Source organism: Leptonychotes weddellii, chromosome 6 (assembly GCF_054177405.1).
Source record: "Leptonychotes weddellii isolate Sample4059 chromosome 6, ASM5417740v2, whole genome shotgun sequence".
Lineage (NCBI taxonomy): Eukaryota > Metazoa > Chordata > Mammalia > Carnivora > Phocidae > Leptonychotes > Leptonychotes weddellii.
Window position 1 is genome coordinate 51,654,583 of NC_138374.1, and position 16,212 is coordinate 51,670,794.

Consider the following 16,212-nt stretch of genomic DNA (forward strand, 5'->3'; position numbering starts at 1 on the left):
AAATTGGTAAGAAAGAAGTAAAACTTTAACTACTTGCAGATGACAGTATACTATATATAAAAAACCCAAAAGACTCCACCAAAAAACTGCTAGAACTGACAGAAAAATTCAGTAAAGTCACAGGATATAAAATCAATCTACAGAAATTTATGGCATTTCTATACACCAATAATAAAGCAGCAGAGAAGTTAAGAAAACAATCCCATTTACAACTGCACCAAAAATAGTAAGATACCTAGGCATAAATATAACCAAAGAGGTGAAAGACCTGTACTCTGAGAACTATAAAATATCAGTGAGGGGTGCCTGGGTGGCTCAGTCGTTAAGCGTCTGCCTTTGGCTCAGGTCATTTTCCCAGGGTCCTGGGATCGAGCCCCACATCGGGCTCCCTGCTCAGCAGGAAGCCTGCTTCTCCCTCTCCCACTCCCCTTGCTTGTGTTCCCTCTCTCGCTGTCTCTCTCTCTGTCAAATAAGTAAATAAAATCTTAAAAAAAAAAAAAAAAACAGTGAAAGAAACCGAAGACAATATAAAGAAACAAAGACATTCCATGCTCATGGATTGGAAGAACAAATATTATTGAACTGTCTATACTACCCAAAGCAATCTACACATTTAATGCAATCCCTATCAAAATACCAATTGCATTTTTCACAGAACTAGAACAAATAATCTTAAACTTTGTATGGAACCACAGAAGTCACTGAATAGCCAAAGCAATCCTGAAAAAGAAAAGCAAAACAGGAGGCATCACAATTCCGGATTTAAAGGTGTATTACAAAGCTGTAGTGATCCAGACTTTATAGTAGTGGTACAAAGATAGACACACAGATCAACAGAATAGAATAGAAAATCCAGAAATAAACCCACAATTGTACGGTCAATTAATCTTTGACAAAGCAGGAAAGAATCTCCAATGGGAAAAAGTCTCTTCAACAAATGGTGTTGGGGAAACTGGACAGCAATATGCAAAAGAATGAAACTGAATCACCTTCTTACACCATACACAAAAATAAACTCCAAATGGGTTAAAGACCTAAATGTGAAACCCGAAACCATAAAAATCCTAGAGAGCAAAAGTAGTAACTTCTCTGACGTCAGCAGTAGCAAGTTTTTCCTAGATATGTCCCCTGAGGCAAGAGAAACAAAAACAAAAATAAATTAATAGGGCTACATCAAAATAAAAAGCTTCTGGTGTGCATGGGTGGCTCAGTCGATTAAGCGTCTGCCTTTGGCTTGGGTCATGATCCCAGGAGTCCTGGGATGGAGCCCCGCTTTGGGCTCCTTGCTCAGCATGGAGCCTGCTTCTCCCTTTCCCCCTGCCTGCCACTACCCCTGCTTGTGCTCTCTTTCTCTGTCAAATAAATAAATAAATAAATAAATAAATAAATAAATAAATAAATAAATAAAATCTTTTAAAAAAAATGAAAAGCTTCTGCACAACAAAGGAAACAATCAACAAAACTAAAAGGCAACCTACAGAATGGGAGAAGATATCTGCAAATGACATTTCCTATAAAGGGTTATTATCCAAAATATATAAAGAACTTATAGGGGCGCCTGGGTGGTTTAGTCAGTTAAGCGGCTGCCTTCGGCTCAGGTCATGATCCCAGGGTCCTGGGATCAAGCCCCCAATCTGGCTCCTGGCTCAGCGGGGAGCCTGCTTCTCCCTCTCCCCCTGCCTGCCACTCCCCCTGCTTGTGCTCTCTTTCTCTGACAAATAAATAAAATCAACACTCAAAAAACAAATAATCCAATCAAAAAATGGGCAGGAGGGGTGCCTAGGTGGCTCAGCGGGTTAAACATCTGCCTTTGGCTCAGGTCATGATCTCAGGGTCCCGGGACTGAGCCCCATGACGGGCTCCTTGCTCAGCGGGGAGTCGGCTTCTCCCTCTCCCTTTGCCCCCCCAACTTGTGCACACTCTCTTTCTCCTCTCAAATAAATAAAATCTTAAAAAAAAAAAAAAAAAGGCAGGGGACATGAACAGATAGCTCTCCAAAGAAGACTTACAGATGGCTAAGAGACATGTGAAAAGAGGCTCAACATCACTCATCATCAGGAAAATGCAAATCAAAACTATAATGAGGTATCATCTCACACCTGTCAGAATGGCTAAAATCAAAAACATAAGAACCAATAGGTGTTGGGGAGAATGCGGAGAAAAAGGAACCCTCTTGCACTGTTGGTGAGAATGCAAACTGGTGCAGCCACTGTGGAAAACAATGTGGTTTCTCAAAAAGTTAAAAATAGAACTACCCATGGGGCGCCTGGCTGGATCAGTTGGTAGAGCATGCGACTCTTGATCGTGGGGTTGTGAATTTGAGCCTCACATTGGGTGAAGAGATTACTTTAAAAAATAAAATCTAAAAAAAAAAAAAAAGAACTACGCTACAATCTGATCCAATAATCACACTGCTGGGTATTTACCCCCAAAATACAAAAACACTAATTTAAGGAAATACATGCATCCCTATGTTTATTGCAGCATTATTTACAATAGCCAAACTATGGAAGCAGCCTGTGTCCATCAATAGATGAATGGATAAAGGAGATACAGTATACATATACAATGGAATGTTATCCAGCCATAAAAAAAGAATGAAATCTTGCCATCGGCAACAACATGGTTGGAACTAGAGTATGATGCTAAAAGAAATAAGTCAATCAGAGACAATACCATATGATTTTACTCACATGTGGAATTTAAGAAACAAATGAACAAAGTTAAAAAAAAAAAAAAAGAGAGAGAGAGAGAGAGAAAACCAAGAAACAGATTCTTAACTATAGAGAACAAACTGATGGTTACCAGAGGGGAGGTGGTGGTGGGGGATGGGTGAAATAGCTGATGGGGATTAAGGAGGGCACTTGTCATGATGAGCACCAGGTGATTAAAATAAAACTTAAGGGGCGCCTGGGTGGCTCAGTTGGTTAAGTGTCTGACTCTTGATCTCAGCTCAGGTCTTGATCTCAGGGTTGTGAGTTCAAGCCCCACGTTGGGCTCCATGTTGGGCGTGGAGCCTACTTAAAAATAATTAATTAAAAATAAAATAAAAACTTAAATAGATAGAAAAAAGATACATACATAAAAGAAGAAAAGACGGGGATTAAAAAATTCATTAATGGGGTTTTGCTCCCAATAATAATGGTGAGATCCTTAGACCAACCCTCTTACAAATAACAACTATAAACTTTGGATGAAATATAAAAACCCTTACCTGAAGGCACTTAAAAGCAACCAAAGCCAAGTAGAACCTGGAGGGGAGGTCCTCTTGGAAGGAAATGGCAATAGTTAAGTGTCCCAGTTTCTACAGCTCTTCACCTTAGGGCAGGCCCCAGTAGGAGCCAGGCCAGGAGGCTAAAACTTTGGTAGAAACCTATGATCTTCTTGGCCTAAAGAGTCTAGAGACACAGTTTGGAGTGGCTACAACAGCAGAAAAGTGATGCTGGAATGGCCTGAGCCATGGAGGTGGAACCTCAAATTTTGCACATAAACTCAGCCTGACTCTATGACTGAAACATGAGCTACGCATGCACAGGGCACAAGCAGCCTACCTTAAGAGATTTTAGCTGTCGGGCGCCTGGGTGGCTCAGTTGGTTAAGCGACTGCCTTCGGCTCAGGTCATGATCCTGGAGTCCTGGGATCGAGTCCCACATCGGGCTCCCTGCTCAGCGGGGACTCTGCTTCTCCCTCTGACCCTCCCCACTCTCATGCTCTATCTCATTCTCTCTCTCAAAAAAATAAATAAAAATCTTTAAAAAATAAAAAAATTTTAAAAAAAAGAGATTTTAGCTGTCATTTATTGCGGGGGAGCTAGAATTTAGAGTTTTTAGTCCAGCCAAATTAATTGCCTGATAAAATAAATAAACAAACAAACAAAATGAACACTACAAAGGAGCATGACAATCCAGAATCTCTACAACATACCATTCATGTCAGAGATATAATCCACAATTCTAGACAATATAAAAACGGTACGGTGTGACCCATTCAAAAGAAAAGGCAAGCAATGGGACTGACCATGAAATGACTAAGATGTTAGAATTACAAAAATTTGGGGAGCACCTGGCTGGCTCAGTTGGTAGAGCTGTGACTCTTGATCTCAGGGTTGTGAGTTCAAGCCCCATGTTGGGTGTAGAGGTTATTTAAAAAATAAAATAAAAATTTGGGGGGAGTACCTGGGAGGCTCAGTCAGTTAAGCATCTGACTTCGGCTCGGGTCATGATCCCGGGGTCCTGGGATCAAGCACCACATCGGGCTCCCTGCTCAGCGGGAAGACTGCTTCTCCCTCTCCCTCTGACCCTACCCCCCTGCTCATACTCATACTCTCTCCCTCACTCGAATAAATAAAATTTAAAAATAATAATAATAAAATAATTTTTAAAATTTTTTAAAATTTTAAACAAGCTGGTAGAGCTATGCTGAAAGATAAAAAAAATGCTTGTAATGAATAAATTGGGAATCTCATCAGAGAAACAGATTATTTAAAAATAATCAAATGGGCTCTACCTAAGAATAAAAATATATATCCACACACAGCCTGCACAAGAATGTTCACAGCAGCATTATTCACAGTGGCCAAAAAGTGAAAACAACCCCAATAACTATCCACTGATGAATGAATAAGCAAAATGTAGTATATCCATACAACGGAATATTATTCAGCCATAAAAATGAATGAAGTGCTGGGGTGCCTGGGTGGCTCAGTCGGTTAAGCGTCTGCCTTCAGCTCAGGTCATGATCCCAGCGTCCTGGGATCGAGCCCCGCATCGGGCCTGCTCAGCAGGAAGCCTGCTTCTCCCTCTCCCACTCCCTCTGCTTGTGTTCCCTCTCTCACTATGTCTCTCTCTGTCAAAATAAATAAAATCTCAAAAAAAAAAAAAATGAAGTGCTAATCCATGATATGACGTGGATAAACCTTGAAAACATATTAAGTGAAAGATATGAGATATAAACAACAGTATATTGTGATTCCATTTTTAAGAAATATCCATGGGTGGGGCGCCTGGGTGGCTCAGTCGTTAAGCTTCTGCTTTCGGCTCAGATCATGATCCCAGCATCCTGGGATCAAGCCCCGCATCAGGCTCCCTGTTCCGCAGGAAGCCTGCTTCTCCCTCTCCCACTCCCCCTGCTTGTGTTCCTGCTCTCGCTGTGTCTCTCTCTGTCAAATAAATAAATAAAATCTTTAAAAGAAATATCCATGGGTGCCTGGCTAGCTCAGTCAGTAGAGTGTGTGACTCTTGATCTCAGGGTTGTAAGTTTAAGCCCCACATTGGGTGTAGAGACTACTTAAAAAATAAAATCTTGGGGCGCCTGGGTGGCTCAGTTGGTTAAGCGACTGCCTTCGGCTCGGGTCATGATCCTGGAGTCCCGGGATCGAGTCCCGCATCGGGCTCCCTGCTCGGCGGGGACCCTGCTTCTCCCTCTGACCCTCCCCCCTCTCATGCTCTCTGTCTCTCATTCTCTCTCTCTCAAATAAATAAATAAAATCTTTAAAAAAAAATAAATAAAATCTTAAAAAAAAATATCTAGAATAGGTAGAATAGGCGAATTCATAGAGATGGAAGGTACACTAGCGATTGGCAGGGGCTAGAAGGAGAGGGGGATAAGGAGAGACTGCTGGTGGGTACAGTTTCTTTTTGCAGTGAAGAAAATGTCCTGTAATTAGATAATGGTGATGGCTGCACAACAGTGTGAATATACTAAAACCTCTCAATGGTATACTTAAAAATGGTTAATTTTATGTTACGTGAATTATATCTCAATTTTTTTAAAGGTAAGGTAAAAAACATCATAAGAAACTGGGTGATGAATACAGAACTCTATACTTTTTTTTTTTTTTAAGATTTTATTTATTTGACACACAGAGAGAGAGAGAATGCAAGCAGGGGGAAGAGTAGAGAGAGAAGGAGAAGTAGGCTCCCTGCTCAGCAGGGAGCCCAATGCAGGGCTCAATACCAGGTCCTGGGATCACAACCTGAGCCGAAAGCAGATGCTTAACTGACTGAGCCACCCAGGCGCCCCAAAACTCTGTACTACCTTTGTGATTTTTCTGTAAATCTAAAATTACTCCAAAATAAAATTTATTTTAAAGATTATTTATTTATCTATTTGAGAGAGAGAGTGCATGCACACACACTCGAGCTGGGGGAAGAACAGAGGAAGAGGGACAAGCAGACTCCACACTGAGCACAGCCCAACACAGGGCTCAATCTCATGACCCTGAGATCATGACCTGAGCGAAATCAAGAGTTGAACACTTAACCGACTGAGCCACCCAGGTGTCCCCAAAATAAAATTTATTTTAAAATAATTCCAGGGACGCCTGGGTGGCTCAGTAGGTTAGGCGTCTGTCTTCAGCTCAGGTCATGATCCCAGGGTCCTGGGATTGAGCCCCGCGTCCAGCTCCCTGCTCAGCAGGATTGTGCTCCCTCTGCCCCTCCCCACTGCTTGTGCTCTCTCTCTCTCAAATAAATAAATAAAATCTTTTAAAAATTAAAAAAAATAATTCCATTTATAATAGCATCCAAAAACATGAAGTTCTTAGGAAGATAAATTTAACAAAAGATATTCATACCCTGTACCCTAAAAAGTACAAGCCATTGCTAAGAAAAATTAAGAATACTCAAACAGAGATATACCATGTTCACAGATTGCTAAAATGTCAATTCTCCCCAAATTAGGATGACCAACCATCCCAGTCTGCCTGGGACTGAAGGAGTTAATTTCTAAAGATTCAAGACTATCATTTCTAAAGCCAAAGCAGTCTTGGGCAAATCAGGATGAATTGCTCATCTAACTTCAAACTGATCTATTGTTTCAACGTAATAGATTTTTTTTTTTAAAGATTTTATTTATTTATTCATGAGAGACAGAGAGAGAGAGGCAGAGGGAGAAGCAGGCTCCCAAGGAGCAGAGAGCCCGATGCGGGACTCGATCCCAGGACCCTGGGATCATGACCTGAGCCGAAGGCAGACGCTTAACCATCTGAGCCACCCAGGCGCCCCGTAATAGATTTTTTTAAAGAAATTGACAAACTGATTCTAAAATTTATGTGGAAAAACAAAGAATCTACAGTAGCCAAAACAATTCTGAGGAAGAACAAAGTTGGAGGATCACAATATCTAATTTCAAGTCTTAAGATAAAGTACAATAAGACAGTATGTTTTGTTGTTGTTTTTGTTTTTAAGATTTTATTTATTCATTTGAGACACAGAGATAGAGAGAGAGAGAGAGCATGAGCAGGGGGAGAGGCAGAGGGAGAGGGAGAAGCAGGCTCCCCACCGAGCAGGGAGCCCGATGTGGGGCTCGATCCCAGGACCCTGGGATCATGACCTGAGCCGAAGGCAGACGCTTAACGACTGAGCCACCCAGGCGCCCCAAGGTAGGGCTTTAGAAACAAGGCAGGATGGGAGCTGGACCACTTCCTCTCCTCACCGTCTCTACACACTCCCCCCCAAGGCATTCCCTAAATCACAGTTTAAGTCAAAACAAAATTTCAGATATTCATCCAAATCCTGCACCATCAGGCACCTGGTACCCTTTAGCATTCCTCCTCTCTCAAACCAGATCCCACAATAGATTCTGAAATCAGTCATTTACGCCTAGCATAAATTAGTGACTGGCCTCTACTCTTCTGGGGCCCTTTCAATTTTGCCTCGATATGTTTCTGTGCTCAGAGATATTTCAGGGAGCAGGAAGCAGGGACACGTAGAGAGGTGGGAAGATCCTTCTCACCTCCCCTTCACCAGCCTAACCTGCCTGATCTTCAGTACCCCCCAAAACACACACCAGGGAACTCTCACCCCCCAAAATTACAGGCAGAACCTGCACTGCCCACACATGTCACAGTGGGATGGAGAAGCCTCTGCGTGAACCAGACAGCTTCTAGAACATAGCCTCCCACTCAGCTATCCCCCAATGAACTGAATATGGAGGACACAGGCTAACTCTATTATATAATATTCTCCTTGAATTCAAGCAGCTCTGAATGAAATACGCATTAAAACACAGACACACCTAGAACAGTACCTGACACATGCATGAATTAATGAGGCAAATATTTAGAAAGAGCCACAGGAATTTTTATTCAATGATAACAGATGGAAGGCCATCCTAGGGGTGAAAGAGCAGGGACATCTCGGCTATAAATTTCAGGAGAAAGGAGCAAACTGTTTGGCCAAGTGGCCTTCCCTCCCTAACCCCAGGGAAGCCATCATTAACCTTTCACCTCCCCAGGAGGTGTGGTCTCAGAGTAACAACCGATTCAACCAAACAAATATAGGTGTCCCCCACCCCTAACCACCTGCAGTGGCTCAGCTTGCTGAGCAGATATTTCCCTCCGGCTTCCAGAGTCACCCCTTTCATTTGTTAATGTCACTTACTTATTAAAAAGAAAAAAGACATGAGTACTGTAGCACAAAAGAAGACTTAGTCATCATGCTAAAGATCCTATGTCCTTCTTTTTAGGGAAATGCTCTCAGCCTGGGAACTATTTTTCTCACCAGAGGGAAGTTGAGGTGGAGATTAAAGAGGGAAAGAAAAAGGCACAAAATGTGGAGAAAAACTCCTGCAGGCATTAAATTCAGGTGTGCACTCGGGCCACTCTTATCTGCTCAGCCTCCTTATATCTTATGAGGCCCCAGGAGTTCCAGGTCCATAATCTCAGAAGAAGAACCCATGGGAGCACCATGGGTTTATAATGCTGGTGGCCACCCCCCTTCCCACCCACGGTGCATTTTGTCTGAGCTGGCCAGCAGCATTCCCTATGTCCAAATGCTTTTATATGGGAGTAAATGAGCCTTAAAAAATCTACAGCAAAGGGACTAAATTGATCTGACCAAATTGATCCTTTGTGTCTTTTGCTTTTTGCATTTTGTGCATTTGCTCTTTGCCACAAAGTAACAGTACCTGCAAGAGCGCACTGTTGCTCTTCCCTTGCCTTTCTGGAAGCCCATTTTAGCTTCTGAAAGTCAAAACTGCCAGATTCAGGAAAGCAAGTGAGCTGAAACTTCCAATTTCTTTAGGGGAAGGCAGCTCCCCCCTGCCCTTACCACATTCTGGGACTCTGAGATGGCCCAAGAGCTGCCTTGATGCCTCCTCTCCTTTGATCTGACTTAAGGACCCCAGGTTAGACTAGTAATTACCAATTCTACTCGAAATAAACTCCCTGGGGCACCTGGGTGGCTCAGTTGTTAAGCGGCTGCTTTCGGCTCAGCTCATGATCCCAGGGTCCCCACATAAGGCTCCCTGCTCAGCGGGAGGCCTGCTTCTCCCTCTCCCGCTCCCCCTGCTTGTGTTCCCTCTCTCACTGTGTCTCTCTCTGTCAAATAAATAAATAAAATCTTAAAAAAAAAAAAAAAAGAAAGAACTCCCTGTCCATATGCTTCCATTGACCTGCATCAAATAAGATCTTTCTCCATTTTGCTCTTCAAATTGTCCCATTAGGTGGTTTTGTACAAATTCCAGAAACATCTAAATTCTTATCAGGACTCTGTTAAAAACTTCAAAATCACTCCTTCTAAGAGACCCAGGTCAGGGGTGATGACCTAGCATAAAGACCACTGTTATTACAGCACACTCCATAGAATACAGTGTCCATATTATCCCGAGTTGTGCAGTGAGGCAAAATTATCTAGTGGGTGGAGGACTGGAGCACCTGGTGACGTGTTTTCTTTGTCCCCTACACTGTTCAGAGGGCAGCAAACAGGGCCAACCCAGGAACCACCATTCACCACTGCTCGCTGGGACCCAGGTGGTGGCATCGTGGCTGCCTCTGACTTAGTACAAGTCTGTCACCCTCAGGTCCAGACCCCCAACTCCATCTTCCCTCTCTGCAATACTCTATGCTCACCCTTTGAAAGGGGGTGCGGGAACCAGAGAATGTAACCACTAATTCAAACCAGAAAAACAGAGGACACAGAACTGAAAAGAGTTTTTCATACAGCCTGTCTGAAAGATCCCCTTCCCTGTGAGAATTTTGGCTTGGCTCCTTGGTTCTCTGCTTTCAGAGTCAAAAACCTATTTCTTCAGTAACTCCTGCAAGTAAAAGGAGATGAAATGTATGTATGTGGCTTTGCCAATGAGCTCTCCTTTTGCTTTTAACATTAGAAAAAGTGGGGCAGGGGTACCAGACAGGACAGGAATGCATGGAGATGAAAAGCCAACGGTTAGCCCCCCTGGCCCGGGATATTGAGACATCATCTCTAAGCAGATGATACACAACAACATCAAGTGTCTCTTGCTACTCTTCCCCCACCCCACCCCCACTTCCCTTCTCCCTGGGGACTAAAACTAATGTGTTTTCTTTGCTCCACCTGAGGAGGAGGAAGATTTATGGACTGAGGGGGGGGGGTTCCTCGGTAGGAGTCAAAATTCAGGGCTGGAACAACTGGTAACTTGTCAGCAGCACACCATCAAATGGTCGTCACAACCCCACAGAAATGCAAACAAACCACACTGGTACAGGGAGCTGCCGTGCCCTCCTCCGTTTAGCGGTGGGTGTCAAAGACCACTTAATGCTGCAGTGGTTTCCAATGAAGCTATTTTACACAAGCAAAAAGTTGCTGTCTTCTAACAAACGGGCTCTCTGAAAAGACTGAAAAGGAGGAATCTTCTCTATTTAGCTGATGGGATGTGTTCAGAGCACCATTTGTCATTTCTTTTTCCCAAGCTGTTAATGACCCCAAACGTTCCACTAGGCCCTGAGCCAAGACCACCACACCACCCAGTACAGAGGGGCATGGAAACCACGGACTGTCGTCGGCTCCAAGGCTGGAACTTAAAAAAAAAAAAAAAAGAGCAACCAGTTCAGCAGTCCCCTTCCTAAGAGCCCCCGTGGTGCGGGGACAGAGGCCCTGTCTCCTGACCCCAGTCCCGGTGCCTCGAGATGCCCAGAGCATCACTTTTCTAAGTAGAAAGTTCCTTCGGCCAGGAACCTGTTGGCTGCACTGGCTGAAAAGAGTTGAGAAGTGGAGGCATCCTGGAGGTGGCCCCAGGCAGCGGCCACGCCTATCTCGGGGGCCTGAGCTTCAGTGTCCCGGCAGGAGACAATGTCCTGGGAGGACAGCCCTCCTCCAGCAGCCAGGTGGCCGCCCATCCCCTCTCACCCCCGGCTCCCGCGGCCTCAGAGCGGAGCGTGCGCCGCACACGCCCCAGCGGCCGGGGCTCGGTCCCCGCGGCTGGCGCGGGGCGCCCCTCCCGTCCGGGCCCCGCACTCACCCACCGCCCGGATGCGGAAGCCGCGCGGGGGGCGCAGCGCCCGGCGGCACCAGGCGTCGCGCAGCACCTGCAGGCTGGCGGGAGGCGCGTGCACCAGCAGCACCCCGCGCCGCAGCCAGCCCTGGAAAGCCAGCCGCGAGGCGGCGCGCGCCAGGCGCGAGTTCCAGAAGCAGCGCGCGTTGGCGCGGCGGAAGGCGCGGAAGACCGCGCGCCCGCCAGGCTCCTCCGCGCCCGCCGCCGCCTCCTGCGCCTCCAGCCTGCACAGCACCAGCGCCAGCGAGCCCGGCGCCAGCTGCACCGGCCGGGCCATGCCGCCGCGGGAGGCCGGGGCCCCAGCCTAGCGCATGTTCGGGCGCGGCCGGGGCGCCACACGCTCGGCGGGAAGGAGCAGCCGACTGCGCGCGGCGCCGGCTGCCGGGGGAACGGGCTCCGGGGGGCGGGGCCGGCGGCGCTCGGCGGCTCGGGGGTGGGGCGGGACGCACGGGCTGAGGGTGGCCGCGGCCGTCGGCAGCCCGGCGCCCAATGGGGCTTCCCGAGGACTGAGTGGTTCTCCTCCCCAGCCGGGACTCTGCCGCCCCGCCCGCGGCCTCCCCGCGACTCCCTTCACCTCCCGGCTCCGGGGCGGCCCTGAACCCCCCTACCCCGAGGAGGACGCTCTGGAGCCTTTCCAGGTCCTCGGGGAGCCCCGCGGCTCCCGGGAGCCTCTTTGAACCGCGGCGTGAGCGGCACGGCCGGCAGTCCCCAGAACTGAGAGGACCAGGGGGGCCGCCATGGTCCTGGCTTTAGGGTCGCTCCTAAGTGAGAGAGGCCACGAGGGACAGCCTGCGGGTGTCAGGGACCTCGCTGGGGCCGGGAGTCAGTCCGCCGACCCAGGTTTGAGGCTCGGTCTGCTCCTAACTCGTTTTGCTCGTTACTTCCCCTCTTTCTGAGCCTCAGTCTACCGTCATGTAAAATGAGGAGTTGGAACTGCATTCTAAGCCCCTTTCCATCCACGACTCTGAGGTTCTAGGCTCTGGGCCCGCCCCTGGGCTATCCTACACCCTTCAGTGGGAAGGGACGGGAAGTGTTGCAGGATAGCCGCGGCGATTGGCGAGGCGCAGTGAAGTCCGTGGGATTCAGCCCTGGGCTGGAGCTGGGCATCCCGCAAAGACTGAGAAACCGTCTTGCCCGGGAGCTCCCCGGACTGAAGGGAGAGGGGCTTGTGATCTGTCGGGCCGACTGTAGCGAGGGCCTTGGAGCAACGAGGTGCCGTTCATATGCTGAGGGACAGAGGCTGGAGCCCTGACCGGAGCAATGGAAGAGGGCTGCTGGAGGAAAGAACAGGGGACATGAGAGGTGGGGCGTTCGTTATTACTACTAGAAGCTGGCCCTAGAAGAAGGAGCAGAGGTGTTTGGCAAGACCTGGGGGTCATCCCAGACTTCCCGCTCCCTCAGCTCATCAGTCAACAGCCATAATGATTGGAGATAATCTATACCCTACCTCCTTGTAAATCATCCTCACAATAAATGATAGATGACTATTAAATAATGATAGCTAACATTTACTGAACACTATATGGCTGGGGGCGTTAATTGCACAACTAGGTGTTTTAACTCCTGTTAGCATTTCTATATTTTTTAGAGATGAGGAAACTGCAGGCTGTGTTAGATTAAGAAGTGCGTCCTGGGGCGCCTGGGTAGCTCAATCGGTTAAGCCTCTGCCTTCAGCTCAGGTCATGATCCCAGGGTCCTGGGATCGAGTGGGCATTGGGCTCCTTCCTGAGTGGGGAGCCTGCTTCTCTCTCTCCTCCCAGCTCGCTATCTCTGTCTCTCTCTCAAATAAATAACATCCTTAAGAAAAATAAATACGTACTGATCACACAGATAGTAAGAGATAGAGTTAGACAACTACCAATCAGGGTTCCCTATGACAAATAAGTCTGACACAATTTTCAATTCAAATAAGTATGCGAACCTGAGATAACCATCTCAGGTCTGAATTTGGACACTGATGGAGATGGATGGATGGATGGATAAATACAGCAGAGAGCCTAAATGAACTAAACTCTCTGTTTGTAGAAGCTCCACGGGGAGGGCAGAGTTTCCTCCACTGAGTTCTCTCTATCGTATCCCTAACCTTGTGGGATCAAGGATACCTTTGCTGTCTTTCCCACCTTAAAGAACTATGACTTATCTCTATCTAGCATCTACAACAGTGTCTTTTCCATTATAATAAGGATTATGATAATTCTCATTTACTCTCAGCTCACTCTATGCCTAGAACTGTACTAAGGGTTTTACATGTGTGATATAATTTTATCCTCAAAATTAACCCTCTGAAAGGGGTAATATTAGTAAGCCCCATCTTCCATAAGAAAAACGAAAGCTTAAAAGGGGAGGGAGCGCCTGGGTGGCTAAGTCAGTTAAGCATCCAACTCTTGATCTTAGTTCAGGTCTTGATCTCAGGGTCATAAATTCAAGACTCGTGTTGGGCTCCATGCTTTGTGTAGAGCCTACTTGAAACAAAAAGGAAAAGAAAAGCAAAAGCTTAGAGAGCTTAGGCCACATGCCTATGAGGACAAAGCTAAGGGACAGTCAAATAGAGACCCCAACATTGTCCACACACCTGGCTAGACGGGGAAGCCAGAAGACCCACACCCTGACTCACGGGACCTATTGCCTGGTCTGAAAAATTGTCCTGAGCTTGATTCTCTCTCCCGAGTCTTTGAACTGGAAATACACAATAAGGCCCTTATTAGCAGAGCCTGTAGCTGCTGGGATGCTCTCAGGTAGACCACACTATGAGATTTCATGGCCTGAACTTATAAGGTAGAACTGTCTTAAATTGTGGAAACTTTCATTCAGATGTGTGACATTTCCATTATCATTTTACTTCAGCTGGTCCAGTTAACAAAAGAAGAGGGAAAACTGTAAAGAGAAAAATTTTAAACTACAGCCAAATATGTATCCACTTGTTTTCCCAAAGGATCAGCTACCTCACAAATATCCCTAAACTACCAAATGGAATATGCCTTAAGAGTTAGTGGAGGGGCACCTGGGTGGTTCAGGTGGCTAAGCATCTGCCTTGGGCTCGGGTCTTGATGTTGGCATCCTGGGAGCAAGCCCGGCGTCAGGCTCCCAGCTCAGTGGAGTCTGCTTCTCCTTCTCCCTCTGCCTCTCTCCCTGCTTGTGTGCGCACAAAGTGTTCATGGAAAACTGAAGACCTCCAGCCTGAAGGGCCAGTATTACGTGTCAAAACTAGAGAAACAGAAACAGAAACTTCTCAAGGGCCTTCCATCTTTGTGATCTCTGGAGACCAGACACAAACATTTTTTTAAAAATATTTTACTTATATATTTGACAGAGATATAGTAAGAGAGGGAACATAAGCAGGGGGAGTGGGAGAGGGAGAAGCAGGCTCCCCGCTGAGCAGGGAGCCCGATGTGGGGCTCGATCCCAGGACCCCAGGATCATGACTGAGCCAAAGGCAGACGCTTAACAACTGAGCCACCCAAGGGCCCCGAAACATTTTTTAAAGATTGTATTTATTGGGGCGCCTGCGGGGCTCAGTAAAACATAGCCAAGATTCAAAATTTGGCCAACTCTGGCAAATGAAGCTTGGAGTTAGATTTTATTTGGGTTAGAGAACTGAAGCTGCAGGGGGCACAAAGGCGTACCTGCTCCATTTGTAATTGCTGTACAAGATAAATTTGTTTTTTTTTAACATATAATGTATGATTTGTTTCAGAGGTACAGGTCTGTGATTCAACAGTCTTGCACAATTCACAGCGCTCACCAGAGCACATACCCTCACCGATGTCCATCACCCAGCCACCCGATCCCTCCCACCCCCCACCACTCCAGCAACCCTCAGTTTGTTTCCTGAGATTAAGAATTCCTCATATCAGTGGGCGCCTGGGTGGCTCAGTTGGTTGGGCGACTGCTTTCAGCTCAGGTCATGATCCTGGAGTCCCGGGATCGAGTCCCGCATCGGGCTACCTGCTCAGCAGGGAGTCTGCTTCTCCCTCTCCCGCTCACCCCTCTTGTGCTCTTTCTCTCTCTCACTCTCTCTCAAATAAATAAATAAAATCTTTAAAAAAAAAAAAGAACTAAAAGGTTAAAAAAAAAAAAGAATTCCTCATATCAGTGACTAGGGTAGGGCAGTTGAGTCTTTTTATTTAACTGTGCTCAAAATCCCAATACATTCATAAAGGAGGGGAAGTAAAAGCATATAGTAGGAGCTGCCAGATCCTAGGCGCTCAATGAATGTTGGTTAAGGTACCAAGATGCACTGGACTCCTGGTTAGGGTTGGAGACTGACAAGGTTTCAAGGAGGACAGTTTTGATTTTAGCCATTTTAGCTTGTTCTGAAGTTGTTTATTTAAATTCTTACCTCTGAATCTCCACATTTCTCATTTTCTTCATCCATAATATAAGAATCATCACCTTCCTGATATGCCTTGCAAAGATTTTGTGATATCTAAATCATGTTAAAATAAACCAATCTAGGGCGCCTGGGTGGCTCAGATGGTTAAGCATCTGCCTTCGGCTCAGGTCATAATCCCAGAGTCCTGGGATCGAGTCCCGTGTCAGACTCCCTGCTCAGCAGAGAGCCTGGTTCTCCCTCTCCCTCTGCTGCTCGCCCTGCTTGTGCTCTCTCACTCTCTCTGTCAAATAAGTAAATAAAATCTTAAAAAATAATAATAAAAAAATAAACCAATCTATGCCTAAAAATTTAAGAAGTGAATTATAAAAAAAAAAAAAGATAAACTTGATCGTCTGATGCTCACATCTGTCTGGGGTCTATCCTAAGTAGAGCATTCAGTGCTCTTCACACTCTGACCCTAGCCCGGTCTTTCTAACATCATTGCCATTTCTATCCTTGCCCTCCTCCTGCAATCCACACCACAGACCTTGAGCTCCAACTACACAAAATTACACACCTTCCCCCATCTTTGCTCACATTATTCCATCTGCCTAGAAGGCCTTCCCCCTTGACCAGCTGTTATCTTACAA

At 46.3% G+C, this 16,212-nt stretch overlaps 1 protein-coding gene across 1 annotated transcript in view; it reads right to left on the reverse strand.

The window, feature by feature from the left end:
• STOX1 (storkhead box 1) overlaps window positions 1-11,598 on the reverse strand; it is a 59,909-nt gene extending 48,311 nt beyond the window's left edge. Inside the window, exon 1 of the mRNA XM_081824147.1 lies at window positions 11,218-11,598. Within this exon, the coding sequence (XP_081680273.1) occupies window positions 11,218-11,527 (310 nt within the window). The 5' untranslated portion in view covers window positions 11,528-11,598. The remainder of the gene's footprint in view (window positions 1-11,217) is intronic.
• Between the last annotated feature and the right edge of the window lie 4,614 nt (window positions 11,599-16,212).